This window comes from Colletes latitarsis, chromosome 4 (assembly GCF_051014445.1).
Source record: "Colletes latitarsis isolate SP2378_abdomen chromosome 4, iyColLati1, whole genome shotgun sequence".
NCBI lineage: Eukaryota > Metazoa > Arthropoda > Insecta > Hymenoptera > Colletidae > Colletes > Colletes latitarsis.
This window is the reverse complement of record NC_135137.1, coordinates 30,437,705-30,455,060: the sequence shown is the minus strand read 5'-3', so window position 1 is coordinate 30,455,060 and position 17,356 is coordinate 30,437,705. Positions and strand designations below refer to the sequence as shown.

The 17,356-nt window shown below is 39.9% G+C and overlaps 1 protein-coding gene across 7 annotated transcripts in view; it reads right to left on the bottom strand.

The window, feature by feature from the left end:
• The window catches only part of Rbp6 (RNA-binding protein 6), a 1,141,481-nt gene that overhangs the window by 646,443 nt on the left and 477,682 nt on the right, over positions 1 to 17,356 (bottom strand). For all 7 annotated transcript variants that reach the window (XR_013079560.1, XM_076763808.1, XM_076763806.1 and 4 more), the window contains exon 3: positions 8,259 to 8,340. Coding sequence is in view for 6 of the 7 variants with exons in the window: in XM_076763808.1 (XP_076619923.1) it covers positions 8,259 to 8,340 (82 nt within the window). In the remaining variant the exon portion in view is untranslated. The remainder of the gene's footprint in view (positions 1 to 8,258; positions 8,341 to 17,356) is intronic.

Sequence of the window (17,356 nt, the reverse complement as noted above, 5' to 3'; positions counted from 1 at the left end):
ACGGTAGATTAGGTAGTCAATGACTCTTTCGTGACTCCAAGTATATTTAATTACGAGAACGTTTCCTCCTGGGTCTTCCTTTCTGAACACAGTCTATACTATTTGCACAACTCTCCCAGGACGAGATGCTGTATGCTACGATCTGCTAACCTTGATCGTTAATACACTGATTTATACACAAGTTTTCCACGTCCACTTTATAAATATCAAGGTTTATTAATTTTAATCAGTTTTATAAAATCTTCCATTTACATTTTGAAGCATCATGATACTGATATCTCGTATACAGTATTGAATTATTTTAATAATTACAATTGTTTTCCATTGAAAAACTTTTCAAAAAAATCAATGTATACAGGGTGTTCGACCACCCCTGGGAAAAATTTTAATGGGGGATTCTAGAGGCCAAAATAAGACGAAAATCAAGAATACCAATTTGTCGATGAAGGCTTCGTTAAACAGTTATTAACGTTTAAAGTTCCGACCGTACTGAATTTTTTTCTCGAAAATGTGCAAGATTTCGGGGGTATGTCTATTCACCAAAAATGATTGTAATTAACCCCCGCAACCGAAAATAATTTTTCCAGAACGATTTGAAACTTTTCAATTTCGCCGAAAAATTTAGGCACCTACCCCCTGTCGATTTTTCTTAAAAATTCCTTTTTCGTTTTTAGTAATTTTGTTTGACACCCTACAGAGAAGTTGTCTAATACTTTTTTGTAGGTACCCATGAGCTCTACTTCAGAAAAAAGTTTCATTGAAATATATTCACAATTGTAAGAGTTATGGCTGTTTGAAAATTGGACCATTTTTATGGGATTTTTCTCATTTTGCGGGGTCAAGGACCAACTTTTCGAATATTTTTGCGATTTGTACATATTCTCCATCAAAATACGCGTAGTTTGCTTTTTTAAACATTAAAATCGTCCAATCCGTTCAGAAGTTATGATATTTTAAAGATTCGCATGAAAATTCAGTGAAACATATCGATGGTATGGTCAGACATTATATTTTCAGAAATGAATTTTTTTCTCGAAAGTGCGTAGGATTTCGGGGGTATGTCTCTTGACCAAAAATGCTTGCAATTGACCCTTGCAACTAAAAATAATTTTTCCAAGACGATTCGAATGTCTTTTTTTTCACCCAAAACTTTCAACACTTACTCGAATTGTTTTCTCGAAAGTGGGTAGGATTTCGGGGGTATATGTAATGACCAAAAATTATTCTAATTGACCCCCGCAACCGAAAATAATTTTTCCAGAACGATTTGAAATTTTTGAATTTAATTGTTAATAACTTTTTAACAAAGCCTCCATCAACAAATTGGTATTCTTGATTTTCGTCTTGTTTTGGCCTCTAGAATCCTCTATTAAAATATTTACCAGGGGTGGCCGAACACCCGGTATAATTATAAATTGAGTGTTCCCAAAAAAACATCGTAAACATCTCTGCAACTAAAATGGTTTCGCGTAGATGGGTCAAGGAATGAAATACCTAATGGTCGTTGAAGTTTGGACCAGATTAAAGGACGAAAAATAACAGGACAGAACGAACTGTGAAGGGAAGGTGAGTGTGGAGAGGGGCCAGTTTGATTCAACGGGCTTTATTTCTCCATAATAAGCGGGCGTGAATAGGCCCGACTGTTGCTTCTGTGCTTTATAACTCGGCGCAAGTAAGTTGTCCTGTGTTTCGTTTTGTTGTCCGGCTGCTTCGTACCCTCCCTGGGCTCCCCGTGTTCCTATCTCTCTCGTTCTCGCGGGAATGAAAGGAATGAATAATTAGAGAGAGAGTCGGGGCGGACGGTTGAAAGTTTCTGGCCAATTAATTAAACGGAGAAGAGCAAGGCAGCAGAGAGTAACCGACGTTAGAGCAAGCGGGACAGGATAATTTAAAGAGTTACGCGACAATTTAACTGCGATTATCGCCGTACAATCCCTTTAACAACATGCCGTTATAGAAACGCGCCAATTAGTAGCATAGTCTGGCATTAATGAATTTCAGATACCGTATAAGGCAATGGGAGCATTGAAATAAATCGCGACGGGAGCAGTTTACCATTTGTTCGTCGCGAATGCCGCGAGCTTCTATGAAAACTACGGAGGCCTGCTTGGCCGTAAATCTAGTAATCTCGTCGCGATATACGTGTTTGTGCATTCACTTCTGTTCCTCGCTAACGTTCTTTCCGTTAGATAAGTTTTCAGTGTGCTATTGTTATTTTATAAAATGCATAGGACAAAAGTTTCATCGCCGAGTAAGGTAAAAGGTAAAAGTAAAATATCAACTAAAATTAGTTGGCAGATCTAAGACTCTTTTTCTGGGGACATCTAAAGATTTTGATGTGGTGGACTCATGACAGTGAATTAATTTTAATGATTCGTAAGTTGAACATTGGTATCCCTGTACGAAAGATAAATACACCAACCTCAAAGCTATGTTCATTTCAAGAATCATTATAAGTTTGAAAATCATTTCTCAAACACTTAACGTGTACATATTTATCCGAATAATGAATTAAGTTTGAAGGAAACAGCAGTTTGCGGACGAGACTTGCTAATTTGCGTTTCTTAGATATCGCGACAGTTACCAACCAAGGGAACCGAAAGTCGAAAAAGCCTTCATCGAGCAGAAGGTGGAAATCCTTTGGACTATGTTGCTCTGTTACGTAAGTTAAGAGACTCGAAGGCTGACTATTTATCAGAGATGAAAGAACCGAACAAAGCGCGGAGTGTTTCTTCGGGCACGTCATCAAATCATCGTGAACGATGTCGGATCCGTGCAGCCGGGCGTCTTGCCCTTCTTGTTCCCGTTTCAGTGTCAAGTCATATGTCAAAGTGTCTGGGACTTAATTCCCCAACTACACAGAGCGTGCCGGGTGTTATGACTGCGACGATGGTCTCGACGCGTTGAGCATTCCCGTCGCTTGCATGTTTATACTGCGCTTTGATCACCAGCCATCCGAGGGCGCATCAAAAGGAGGACTAGTTGTCTGCTATTCATGCAGGAATAACGTAAATCATGAAAGCGCGGGGTTTCGTGATGCGCATTACCGTAAGTACGCCACGACGAATGTAACGAATAATCGAGGAAACGATGTCATCTTGGAACCCGCGATGCCCCTGGAATGCCTCTGCCACCCGTCAAGACGACGAAACGAATGAAATCTAGCGTAACGATGGTGGAAGTAAGCGAATAAACACTCGCGCAAAATAAATCACTGCTACACCCTTTACTTTGTAATGAAAAATAAAACACAAGACATTTACGATGATATCTTAATATAACTTCTTGTCTTGTAACAATCACGTTGGAACGACATTAAGGATCGCTGTATACAGGGTTACATTCTTACGAGTATAACTAACTCAACAGTTAACAAATACTTAGTAGCCCGCTGCTAGTTTCTATTCTCATAAGTTCGCATCTAGACATAAACTCACGCGCGAAATGGGACTATTCTACGAGCCTTCATACGTGGTTTTGTTTCCCTGGTGCGTTGCAACGTAATATGCTTGTGTAACTTCAATTTGCACTACTCTGTATTGTTTCTTGTTATGGAACGTATAGTATCAGGTTTAGTTGCAAGATAAGTCCAAAAGGAGGAATACAATCTCTTCGTAGGAAGTTTCATTTTCGAGAAAATCGAATTTGGTATAAGTAGAAACAGTGAGTAATGGCTAGACGTCCTAAATTGTATGCAAATTTTCAAACACCAAATTCATTTTAATTTAATGACTGAAAATATGTACTTTCCAATCATTTCATTTCAAATTCTCTAACATCCAATTTAAGCAAACCTTTTATTATTTAAGTCAAGCGACGTCGAAGCTTCCGTTGCACGAAAAGAAAGGAGGAATTCAATTTTGAAAATAGTTATTCGAATTGATTCTAAAAGCGAAATGTAACGATCGAAAATTTTGACAGAATTAATCGCGTCGACTTTCTAAAAGCACTTTGCACTCTGGATTCTGTGGTTCCCCTTTTCTCTAGCGGCGCACAGCCACCTGTACTGGCTCCGGTGCACCCTCTTTGCCGATCTCGCCCCTTCTTTCAAGCCCCGTCGACGTCGTGGTCGTTGTCGTCCCCTCGCTTCCTCCACTTAAAACCCAGTAATTACTCCGATGCCGGCATTTAACGTTCGTGCCCGCTGCGTGGATTTTCTGTTTTCCAAGCATCGCTTCGAAACTGTTGCTCGATTTCGCCTCCAGGTGAAAACACCTATTTTTGTTACCCTCCGCGGGCAGAAAGGATCCGGGCGTCGTTGCAAGGTTACCGAGTCACGACAACAATTACGCTCGGAAACTTAACGCGAACTTTGGACAATTTGCATCAGCTGCTAAGATACAATTAGAGGGAAACTGTGCAAATTGTACGGCAATCTGAATTAATAGAAAGCAACTATCTCGCTGGGAATTCTCGGGAAACCAAGGTCGGTGAGCCGAAGTCTTTGTACTTCCGGATGACAATTTCTTATTAACAGAAACGTTAGAAACGAAGCGGAAAATTCGACGTTGTAATTACGATGTAACGGTACCTGTCAATTTAATTATCTCGCACTGTAAATAATACTAAACTAATCGTTGCGTTCATTGTGAGATATGAACCTTGCAGTAATTGAAGAAGAGTTCAAAGAGAATTCATTAAAGTGCATTACATTAAAAGAGCTACTTTTCCTGTTTATATCAATATTATCTTAAAACATAATTTCCATCAACAACGATACACTTATTCCAGCGGTGTTCCAAAGTTATTCGGAGCTCCTCAGCTATTACACTGTGGCGACGCTACCCGCACTCGCCAACAGAGGGCTACGCCCAACCTGTAGCTCTCTCGCAAGTACTCGATCCGCCACCTACTTCTACACATACATACACTCTGCGATGATAAAAATATGCTCTATTTAAAGAAATACAGATGAGATTAGATATTTCGAAAAATATGCACTCGAGAAAAAGTGTTTTAAAAAACAATTCATTTTTTAAACTCACTAACGAACCAAGTTGCCTCGAAACTATTAGAGACTAATATCTGAACCTCGTATCACAGCGTTAGATGACTTGAATAGAGTTTTTCGAGTATTTGCAAAAGCTGAAGAATCGCACCTCAGCACTCGAACGTCGTGAAACGAAAATGTTTCGAGTATAAGGAGTTGTCGATACGTATCCGTCCTGGAGGCTAGGTTATTTATAGAGGTGCCAATCTTCGGTTGCCAGTCACTTTTGCCTTTTCGTATTTACCCATGTTCTCCATCGCGGGTGCGAGAATCGGGGACCGAAATTCTCCGCGAGCTCACACGTGGCGGCGACGTCATCAATATCAACGAAGGCGGAGACGGCGGAGATTATTTTAGTTTTCTCACCGTAGGCACGGACGGTGGCGCGAATATTCGCGAGACGCGAACAGGAGGCGAGGAATTTAGCGAAACCATCGATAAAATCGCGCTCAGCCGCGCGCGCCATTAACTTTTCTCGGCGATTGCGTTCCTCCCGCGACCGCGGATACTAAATGCTTCGCATCCATAAATTTTGTCATTTTGCTGACAAGGGAACAGCTTTACACTTTCCGCCTGGACCCTTCCGAGCGTCTTTATTCCGCGAGAATATTCAAGCAGATTATACGCGATGTATTTATGACGAAAAGTCGGGCTTCGTAAGGGTACGCGAACGTTTATCAGCACGCGCGCATATAAACGCGGAATCGTTTGCATTTATATAAAAATTCGCGTTGATACGGGAACTCCTTTGGCGAGGAAATTGAAAAATCTCAGTTACTAATCCCTCGAAATGGACATAATTAAATAATTTCCACGCAAGCACGTCAAAGACGTTTTTCAGAAATTTTTTTTGCGTACAATTTCACGATCGCATTTAGTAGGAAAACTGGCAGCTTTTCGGTTCCCGCAGCTTCGAGAACGAACGAAGGCCGCAATATCGCGTTGCTTCGAGTGGATTACGCGCGTGTAAGGTCTATTTCGGCGAACGGTGCATAACATTAATAATGACACGTACATTTATAGTCATCCAGCACGCGCAACGTATTTGAAGATGGTAGGCCCAGATGCGCCGGCCAAGAATAGACTTATCAGCCAGATAAATGTGACAACGAATGCGAGCTAGCTTTACCTGTACGCCACGAAGCGATCCCAAGCGCCCATTATTTCCTTTCGCTATCTACCACAGATGCATCGCACTTACCAACTCGCCGCTTGCTGCACCAGATAGTCCGCTTGCATCTGTGCGCGCGGATTTCGTGCCTGCTATCCCGCCCTATCGCAGGACATTATCATAAACAGCCCGACCGACTCGAAAATAGGTTATCAGCCCGCTTGGAAATTCGATTAGCTATTCACCAAGACGTTCTTGATAACTTGTCAGCCCCTGTTGGCGAACGTTTACAGAATCATCCTGTAACGTTACGAGGACTCGCCGAACACACCCGATATTACAAATACCACGCTTCAACAAAGTCCATAGGAGAAGCTTTAAGTTTGTCAGTTTTGGAATTTTGAGACAGGGAAAGTCAACGTTTAGATTTTGCCAGGAAATTTTTAATTTGAATTGTCCGCGATGAATTTAAATGTGTTTCTTTTTTTCAATTTAATCTGGGAGTAATGCATGGAAATAGAGACGTAAGAATTCCAATGAGGATTTCTTGGGCGATTTCCTAAAACACACGACTTTCAGGTCCGTTGCACGTGTCCTTAATTAGAGAAGCGGCGCTACAATCTCGTAATCCCTATCTGAATTCTAGCATTCTGAAGGTGGAAGCAACTCCGAGTCTTAATTGGAATTTTGTGCTCTCCTGTCCATAAATATAGACATAGGAACATGCAAATTCTAAATCTCAGAAGTAACGAGGAAGTCACGTTCGTATCGTAAACCCAGTGCATGTTGCGAACTTTAATGGTGCTTCTTCTTCGACTGCACGGATCCGTGCTTAAAACCTGTTACGTGTTTATAATGTGCTCTTAAGTTTATTTTATCCTGCTGTGCGACGAACGCATCACGTTCCGGAACAAGGACATTTTTCTCGGCTATAGTATAACACTTACAGTAAAACCAGTAGGATGATGAAGAGAGGTTTCGTTGAAATTGTTTTGATCGACTCCTTTATCACTTCTATCCTGAATATCGATTAACTAAACTTCTGTATAATTCATTTATCTTGTTAGATGAATCGTTTGTATCAACTCTCAACAATTTTTGGCGTTCGTTCGACCGATGTCACCAAGAAATATTTTATAAGTATTGTTTATGTTATCGGATTCGCTTCAAATTTAATAGATATAATCACGATGCCTGTGTGTTACTGTGAGAATAAACACATTTTGTAATTCGCAGAATGACCAACGTTTTTTCAGCGCCAAACTCGTCATTTGAGAATACAGTAATGATTCTTAAAATGAACATCATTCCAGAGTCAGTACGTTCATCTTTCGTAGAACTCATATCGTGTTTCAAAGGTTACCTTTCACGCTTCACTGACATCAAGGGCTCCCCCACCCGATTTGGATAAAAATGATCAACTTACGAATCATCCCTGGAGTTCATTTTAAGAATCATTACTTTTTCGTGGCTGTATCAGAACAATCGTGACTCATACTTTAAGCTGTGCACTTCGGGAGTAACATAAACCTGTGACACGAGTACTAAAACTATTTCAAGACAGTATTAACTGCAGAAAATTGTGGAGTTTCTCGCGTGACGACACATAGAATTAATTGGTTAGTAACCACGCATCAACAAGTTTCGTGACATCCTCTTTCCATTATCATCGTTCCTCCCGACTGTTATGATCGTGTTTATCGCGATCAGTGACCGTCCGATACCAAAGATCAGTTATTCGAACGGGGGTCCCTGCGGTTTAATTTAAGACGCGATTAGCATAATGTGCAAGAATATAACGCAGCTCGCATATCTGCGGTCGAGAGGAAACGCGAGCACGCGAACGCAGAATGCCGCGGCGCAGCTAATAAGGGGTCTAGGAATCCTTGGTCGACCGTCAAACGCCCCCATAACTCAGGATCAAAAGGGAACGACGTTCCATAAAACCACGGGAAGATAAGCGATCGTGAATACTCGCATCGCTATTAAAAGTGCCAGATGTTTCTCGTGGACGCTATCGCGATGCATAAAAACTCTCGATAGAAAGTTGAGTCGGCGATAAATCCGATACGCGTACCGTGTTTTCAGTAATTAAAAGGTCGCCCTTTTTTCACTCGGAGTCGCGAGTACGTTCCTTTCACGAAATACGTGGCTTACCTTGATCGTCGCGTGGTGGGATCTTTCATGACCATGACTTCTATGATGTCCCCATACTTGGTGAAGTACTCTCTGAGGCTCTCTGAAACGATAAAATAACATACTTTAATCCCTCTGGTCTCATCGTTCAGATAGGTTGGTAAACACACAGTATTCGTGGTAAATGGAACTTGGAACGTGGAAATTCTCTTTAAATAGAAACAATTTTTCAAAACGATCTGCAGATTCTGTCATATTTTAATAATAAATGTACGTTTAAAATCTGTCTACATGCTTTATGAATTGTAAAGTAATGTACAAGTATGTATAGCTGTGTGAACGGGATCAGTGGAAGTATTATATTATTCGAATATAAATTACACAATTTAAGTATTTATTTCTCAGAATGAGACGAAACTTACATTATATTATACTGGTTTAAAGGTCAAATATTTCACAGAATTGCAAATAAAACGGTGAACACGTTTCTACCTCCCTGTTAGTTTTTAAATCAAATATCATTCTTGCTACAACAGTTGCCACAATGCTTTACTCTTATCACTGATTTTTCCAGTACTCGGATACTTCTGCTCAAAGTTGATTACCAACCACAGCATTCGTCTTCCATAATCTCGAAATGTTTAAGAACCAATGCCTTTCAGTTATCCGATAACGCAACGAAAAGCGTTGAGCGCAAATAGTGGAGGCGATAGCGGTTTGTTCGATGAACTCTTCGTCAGGGATGATTTATTATTGCTCGTTATCTTCGCGAAAGCAGGGTCCATTTTCAGAATGCAGCCCGGTCGGGTCACCAATTACAGAGAACATAATGAAACTACCAGACCATTTCGTGAATCATATGATACGGGGAAAATTTACGAGTAGTCGTTTCCTGTCGGTTATCGGCAACACCACGCTCGTTACTTCCAACCTAAAGAATAATTTTAGCAAATCAGTCGCTATGGAGAGTTTTCGTTGAACGTCGAGGCCCGTGGAATTGCTGAACGCGAGCACGAGGAACTGAATTCCAACGGTGAATAATCGCGAACGCCTTATCTCCCTCTTCCTCATTCAGAATCATAGCCGGCTTCTAAGCAGACCAGACCTTTTGTGAATCAAACTAGAAACGCCAAAGCACGCGAACCGTTTCGGGTTCAACGCGACGCCGTTAGAACAGAGAATCGGCAAACCGAATCCCAAGAATAAAGATAACTGCGAGTAAAAAGTTCCTTTATCAATATTTAAAACACGGAGTGCAATTGGCCTTATTTGTGAGATAATTCATTTATTTTATTTTAATAGCTTGACGTGATTGATTTTATTTTATTTATTTCGTCTTTATAATAAACTGATCTCTATAGTTCGTCGAATTTGCTTACTTTTCAAGTTTCAATTCTTTAACCCCCGTAGACGTGCATCAAAGAGCTTTGTATACTTTAATTAATACATGAATAAGTAATGTTATTCGAATGTTACTCGTTATGTAAAAGCGTCGTACGATTGATAATTGCATGTCGAGCACATGGAATTTCGAGAGTCCGTGGCTATGATAAACCAATGATTCCAGTGGCCCGTGTTACGAAATGTTAGGGTCGAATGCAACGAAGGGATTCGTTAACGCTAATTAGAATTATTAGACAACAATGTAAGTCGACAGTACCGAGCGTAATCCCCGTCATTTATGAACACGCTGCGTGCGTTCGGAAGAGAGCTTTAGCTTAGCTTAACACCGTAGAAAATTAATTGCGCACACTTGACAAGTTAAGCCGCAACGTGTAATTAAGAAAGATCTGATATCGAACTTTCGCTCGCTTGAAAATTTATGGCGAGCCGCCGCGTCGATACCTGACACGGACCGTGATATAAAGATTCGTCGGATATAAAAAAATGATTTGTTCAAAGAAAGTGTGAACGATGCAAATCGTTCGTTAAAAAAAGAAAAAAAAAGAGAAATGATAGAAAACAGTGAGAAACGATGTACAATTGTTTCCTAGACGTTTAATGGTATTTCCTTCTACATCGTGTGTCGCGTGAAATACGCTTGCAGTTAAAAATTTATGGCTGCTTCCGCGTCATTTATTACCCCGCGCACTGTATCCACAGTACTAAATATTTCATTCTCCGTTGAGGAAACACATCGTATTAGTCAACAGCCTCTAGAGAGTAAAGGGAACAAATTTTTCCCTTAAACTTCCCCTTAGATTCTTAAATGTACATCATATCTCTACAGATTTATTAAAATCCGCGCGTGTGTACAGGGGGATGTTAGTACGATATAGCCGGGCAAAACATGAAAGATGCGAAGGGTTCTATTTTCAGAGAATAAATGAGATCACTGTTTTGGTCCAAGATATTTTGGAAGGAATTTGTAGAGAGTATCGGTTACGTTTAGTTGTTACGTAACGCGCGTGATTGGTGTGAGTTTGTACGTGTTACATCAATTCGCAAATTCGTGAACTACTGATTTTTTACATATATATTTAATCTGTACTGAGTAGTTGAGTAATTTCTAAATTACATATTTGAGTTCAGTATTTGGCGTAGGGGTAGTTTCATCAAGGGCAATAAATGTTATTTTCAAGTTTAAAAAATGTATTATGCTTATAGTCGTACGTTTTATATTCTGTTCTATAATTTTCAAAAGTGGAAATTAATTTTCAGACAATGTGTGGTGTTCAAAATATGTGGAAACACTGTCACAGGAGGACCTTACAGCTGTGCAACTGAAAATTTTTACAGTATTCGGATAAATCTAGAGAGCGACTGATAACATTCTGTAGAATATTTCGTTTTAATGAGAATTTTTTATAAATAATTAAAATCTTAAAAGCTAATTTGATGCATCATGCATTCGTCGGCAAAACCTGCTGAAGAAGCTTTTTTATCTAGTTAAAAAATTAATTTCATTCTGATATATAGTCTTTCTTTGGTCCTCTTTTGAAGTTGTATCTATATTAAATTATTTTACACGTACGTAATATTTTTCCCATTCTTTTAGAAACGTATTGAAAACGCGCCTTTGCCCAATACGCGTGGGTTGGTGGTGGGGCGCGTCAGGCCTCGCGAAACCTCACGTTGAGCGGCTCTCTTTCGCTACGAATCCGTTATCGTGTCAACATCACCGTCTAAGGAAAGGAAAGGACTCGTCAAAAGGCTTCGACACGCCCGGGAAAGGATCATCCGGAACAGGCAGCTCCAAATCCAGCTACGTGACCCCTTCTCCAGTAATCAAGGCCACCGTCCGCCACCTACTTCTTAAAGAGAATAAAACCAATTTTATTTCTTTACGATTCGACCAGCAAACGTACCATCCTACGATTTGATCGTTCCGTCTTGAACGGAGACACACGCAAAATGAATCGAAAGCCAAGCGATAAATTCAGCCTCGTGGTTCTTTTTACCTTCCTGAATAATGTTAGAATATCCTTATCAAACTGTCCGTTCCACCCGTGACGTGCATCGATATCAGGCAGAACGTGACGATGTAACTGCACCGTTAACGGTAGTTGGCCCCGATAGAAATTTAATAACGCATAATAATTTATGGGAGATTTAATCAATCTGTACCGTGGAACCGTTCCCCGAACGCGTCCGCGCTATCCCTCTGACGAGAGCACCCTCTTGACCTCCTTTATAAGTATATATCAAAAGGGTGAACTCTGGCCGCAGGCCAACATGGACACACTCCAAATATATCTTACACTCTATCTAATTATACGCTATTTTATCCAGATCGCTCTGAGGACCTCGTAATACTCGGTAGTTACTTGCCTATTCGGTAGCGAGGCGTTCTTCGGCTTCGATAAATTGCAGATCCGCCATCGCGATATTCCAGCAGGGACAGTATCGTTGCATACGTTTCGGCTATCTTCCGTTCGTGACCGTCCCGTAACGCGAGGAACAGGACAATCGCGGAAAGAAAGTTCGAGAAACGAACGGAATCTTTTAAATCTGAATTTTCTCTTCCACCGGAGGCGTCGGTTCGAGATGCTCCGCGGATACAATTAAGACGTAATGAGGCCACCTATTAAGTTAATCCTTTTTAAAGGTGTTCTGGAAAAGTATTAAATTCCCTCCGGCTCGTTACGCAAAGCACTCGAGAAAGCTGCAATGAATTATCGCGGTGTATTATTAAATTTGATTGTTATATCCTAATGGGAAAAGGAAGATGGAAAGAGACAGGTAACGGGTCGGTGAGGGGCGGGGCGGAAGGGCGGCAGAGTGGAGCGCTTATTGTTTATTCAGTAGATGGCGTTAATCAATGAATTATTGGTGTTCCCAGGTCATTAGCCGCTGAATACCACCTGTTTGGTAACGAGCTGTTCGCATAAATTACATCATCCTACGGAATTAATTCGTGATACTTAATTAGTATTCTCGGGAAATTAAGGTGACCCTTCTTTGCCAGTAACTAACGGCGAGTAATTTGAATGTTGCAGTTATTTCTGCGGCGCTAATGACGTCAGGGAATATCCAGAAAGCATAGCTTTTTTTGCGCGCGAAACATTAGGACTCGGAGAAAATTCCCAGTTTAATTAGATGGAATGAAAATAGTTTTACGCTAGAGGGGGGGTAGGGTAAGTGGAATTTATGCGCCAGAAGCGTATAGACAGAACGCGGACTAAAAAGTTAAGACGTCGGAGAATGAAAGATCGCAATCGCCAATCTTCTGGAGACGAATGGATGCGAGAACAAATAAAACTGTAGTTTGTTCGTGAGCTTTTTGTCCACCCTCCTTTTTCCCTGTCTTTTCACTTCACCTTCCCCGTCGAATTCACGACTGTCCGTCTCCTTCGTCTACCCGGACTATGAAAATGTCGTTAGAACCGAGAGGCTGCGGCGCATTCACCGATGCTCCTTTAATTTGTCTCGGTACGGATTGATGGAAGCAATTACGTCGTTCGCGAGGAGACACTCTTAAAACGTTTCTGCGAACCGTGAAAATTTACGGACATCATTTCCTTAATCGTTCCACGACTGAACATATTTTTCATGTCGGGATTCCTCACCGATACATTCTTCCTCCAATGGTCCCATTCGATGGTATGAATCTTCGAGGGTGTTCCAGTAATTCGTTTTACAAGGACATTAATCTTATTGTTAGGTATTAGGAATTTAATTTAACTTTGATCGATTGTGGTTTGACAGAAATAATTTGCTGATAACCATGTTATCAGTGGACTGTAGATATTTATGCGTTTATGGGATATTCAAATTCTCAAAAAACTATAGAATGCAGTTAATATGTAAACATATTAGGTCGTTCCATATGTTCGTGCCGAGTTTTGTACTACAACTTAAAGCAATATTTTAAACATATAATAGAATATCATGAAAATTAATAAACCTTTTCTCATTGGACAACTCCCTCTTTCCTTTGACAAGTCCATTGTATCGTCACTTTGAGTTTTTATTAAAACGTAGTTCAATGATTTTCATTAAAACATAGACATTTTCAAATTGTTTACCCACTGAAGACTGTTGTATTTCACTTCTTATATCTAGTTATCAGTAACATTAACTTTATTCTTATTTTGTGTTAAGAAAAATATTTTTATTTGGTCTCCTTAATTCATTTATTCCACCTTCGACAGGCGTTCTAGCTAAATTAGAAGCTAGGTAGCTCGAATCATTGACGATCCAATAGTATGAATCGCTTCATTGATAATACAATAATATTAACCACAGTGGAATTTGATGCTCCGAAATCCACATTTCAAATGAATTTCAACAACACTAATTAGCAATAAATTATTCGTGACAAATGAATTATTACTTTATGCGACGGAACGCCGTAATGCATTTAACGTCACCATTACTGAATTCTAGAATAGACGGAATCGTCCATTTCAGTAGTTTCGCTATTAATTTTTCAACAGATATCCTAAGTCTCGATTAACGGAATTAAATTCATTTCACTCTTCTAACAAATATATTCCCATTTATTATTATTCATCGCGTTTATCTGGAACGAAATTTTTACAAATTGTAAGAACAACACTGAAACTGATTTTACGTCGATCGAGTATTATCATCCATTTTTAAATATTCCATTAATATAGAATAATTTAGACTCTGATACCGAGATTCTCAAGCTTTCTTGGACAGCCATAAGTCGGATGAATCTAGTTCAAAGAGTTTGTAAAGTGCAACTATGTAGAAACTCTTAAATATTGTACAAACTTTCAAAAGTAATTTCTATCTATGTTCTTTATTTTATATATGTTATGCATCGACAATATTATGGTTGGTACAATATTGAAAAAAATTAAGAAATATAAAATCATACATATTTTTTGTATTTTAATCATACATTTTTCGATGAAACAGCTCTTTTTTAATACAACTTGTACTCGTTTTCTAAATAATAAAATCTTTCTCGTCGTGAAAGTATGATCATTAAAAACGTAATTACGAGATATTTCACGTAAAACATGAAATGACATAATGACATAACTCATCCATAACTCCCAAAGCATGCACTCTAAAAAAGAGTGTTTCGCCTAAAAATTACAGTATATCAAAGAGAACATACTTTCTCAAACGGTTTGTTTACAAAATGTTAAGACGAATTCTCTCGAATATCCCTGGAAACCTGACCCGACCAGCCCCACGGGGTTTCCGATATTTTCGTATTTTCACGCGCTCTGACATCACCAGAATTACTCTCGATCTCCCTACAATACCCTGAGTTCTGGCAGCGTTCAGCTTTCGGATCGCCAGACGATCTGTAGCTCGGACAGCAACAGCCGATGCACTCGGCCAGCCCGTCACGGCTGAAGATGAAAGGAGAACGCAAGTGTTCCCGACAAGCGACACGTCCACCTAGCGATCGCACTTTCGCAACGTTGACACTAGCGCGAAAAACGATTTGAAACCGTTAATCTCTGGCGCATTAGCGCGCCGAACGGGACCGGGGGCACAGGACGAGACCAGCCACGCCACTCGAGAAGCATAAATAACCGCGTCCCGAGAGAGGAAGGGGAAATTATTTTATTAGCAGAACGAGAGGGGGACCGTCGACGACAGCGATAACGACGAGTAAAAAGGAGAACGAGACCGCGCGGACGAGACGCGCCCAGAGAAAAGAGGACCGCGGGCTTTTCCACTTGTACGCGATTACCGAAGATAAAGTCAATCGCATTACGACGAGGAGCACCTGGCGCGCTCAGCCTCGGGCTGTGTTGGTCCAAGACTGGCGTATTCGTCAACATTTATCAGGCCTATCTTGTCTTCCGGAATGGGGATTCACGAGATAGCGGGCCGAACGTGGGCTAGGAACGCAGCGACGATACGCACACCACGACGAAATCGTAAATTCGCGGCCCGGGAGCCGGACGAGCCAAATGGCGCCAATTTACTCAAACGGTAGAATTATGCGAGAGGATGCGCGCCGGATTGAATATTTCACCCTGTCGCCGGTTAACGTTATCTATCAGCCTAATTTTATAAATAGACGGAATATCGAGAGGTGTCTCACGAACACACGACTTCTGTCGGTACTTTGAACACTTATAATCTAAGCAAACCGTGTGTAGCTCGAATGTAGGGAAAATAGCATTTCAGCCATCCACAGGAGCAATCATAGACCAAGTGGATGGGTGATTTCTCGAAAATTAAAAGTTTGTGCACCGTCTACCGATTTTCTCGAAAACGAAGGCGCGTGTAGAAAATTTTTTTTATATTTTTTTTTGATTCTGTGCTCTATGTAATTTAGTCGAAACGATCGCCTCTGATTTTGTAACAAAGTCGCTGCAACGAAATTTCTGCTACTACTTGAACGAAACCTTTTCTCAGAGACTCCAAATTGGCACGACTTTTTTTACGCGCTTCCTACTCGAGAATATTCCGGAGCTTGTAGTGCGATGGGTTAAAATCTGGGCTCCCAGAAATCCAATCTTCAGCTTTAACGAATGTCGTTAAAATTTTTTCCCCGTGCATCCAGGTGATTGAATTAAATTTTTTCGATGTGCTCTATTATTACAAGCTGCGTGAGGTAGTTTAAGTTTTGCAACGTGGAAAATATCGATTGGAAGTTTCAAAGTCATGGTGTTACCGAAGTACCTGAACATTCTGTGAATATAGATAAATAAGTCCTGAAAGTTTTATAAGCAGTTCAAGTGACCTCTTTAATGCTCTCGGAAAAAGAGATGCCAGAGGTGAAAAGTATGCCAAGGTCGAGTATAAAAATCGTATGAAGAATGTAATAAAATGATAAATCACGAGATTCGAAAGATTCTTAAGAACTAATAAATAGATGTTTATGCATTCATGGGAAATTTTAATTCTCAAAAAGCTACAGAATGAACTTAACATATAAAAATATAAGAAATATGTAGGATACGAATTATTAAATTTAGGGGCTGAGACAACCCTCAACAAAGCTCCCATTTCATTAATTCTATTAATATAAATAGAATTTGCATAGAGATTCGCAGTCTACTAATAAAGTATCATAAGGGTGATTGATGCTATCAAACACTTCAAGATTATCAGTATACAGCGTGTTCGCCCACCCCTGGGAAAAATTTTAATGGGAGATTCTAGAGGCAGAAACAAGAAAAAAATCAAGCATATCATTTAAATTAAAAAATTTTTAATCAGTCTGGAAAGATTATTTTCGGTTGCGGGGGTCAATTACAATCATTTTTGGTTAATACATATACCCTCGAAATCCTACGCCTTTTCGAGAAAAAAATTCCTTACCGATAATATAATTTCTGGCCAGAAATGTTACCCCGAAATTTCATGCGAATCTTTAAAACGTCATAACTCCTGAACGGTTTGGACGATTTTAATGTTTAAAAAAGCAAACTACGCGTATTTTGATGGAGAATATGTACAAATCGCAAAAATATTCGAAAAGTTGGTCCTTGACCTCGCAAAATGAGAAAACCCCCATAAAAATGGTCCAATTTTCAAACAGCCATAACTCCTACAATTGTGAATATATTTCAATGAAACCTTTTTCTGAAGTAGAGCTCATGGGTACCTACAAAAAAGTATTACACAACTTTTCTGTAGGGCGTCAAACAAAATTACTACAAATCAAAAACGAATTTTTAAGGAAAATCGACAGGGGGTAGGTACTTAAATTTTTCGACGAATATGAAAAGTTT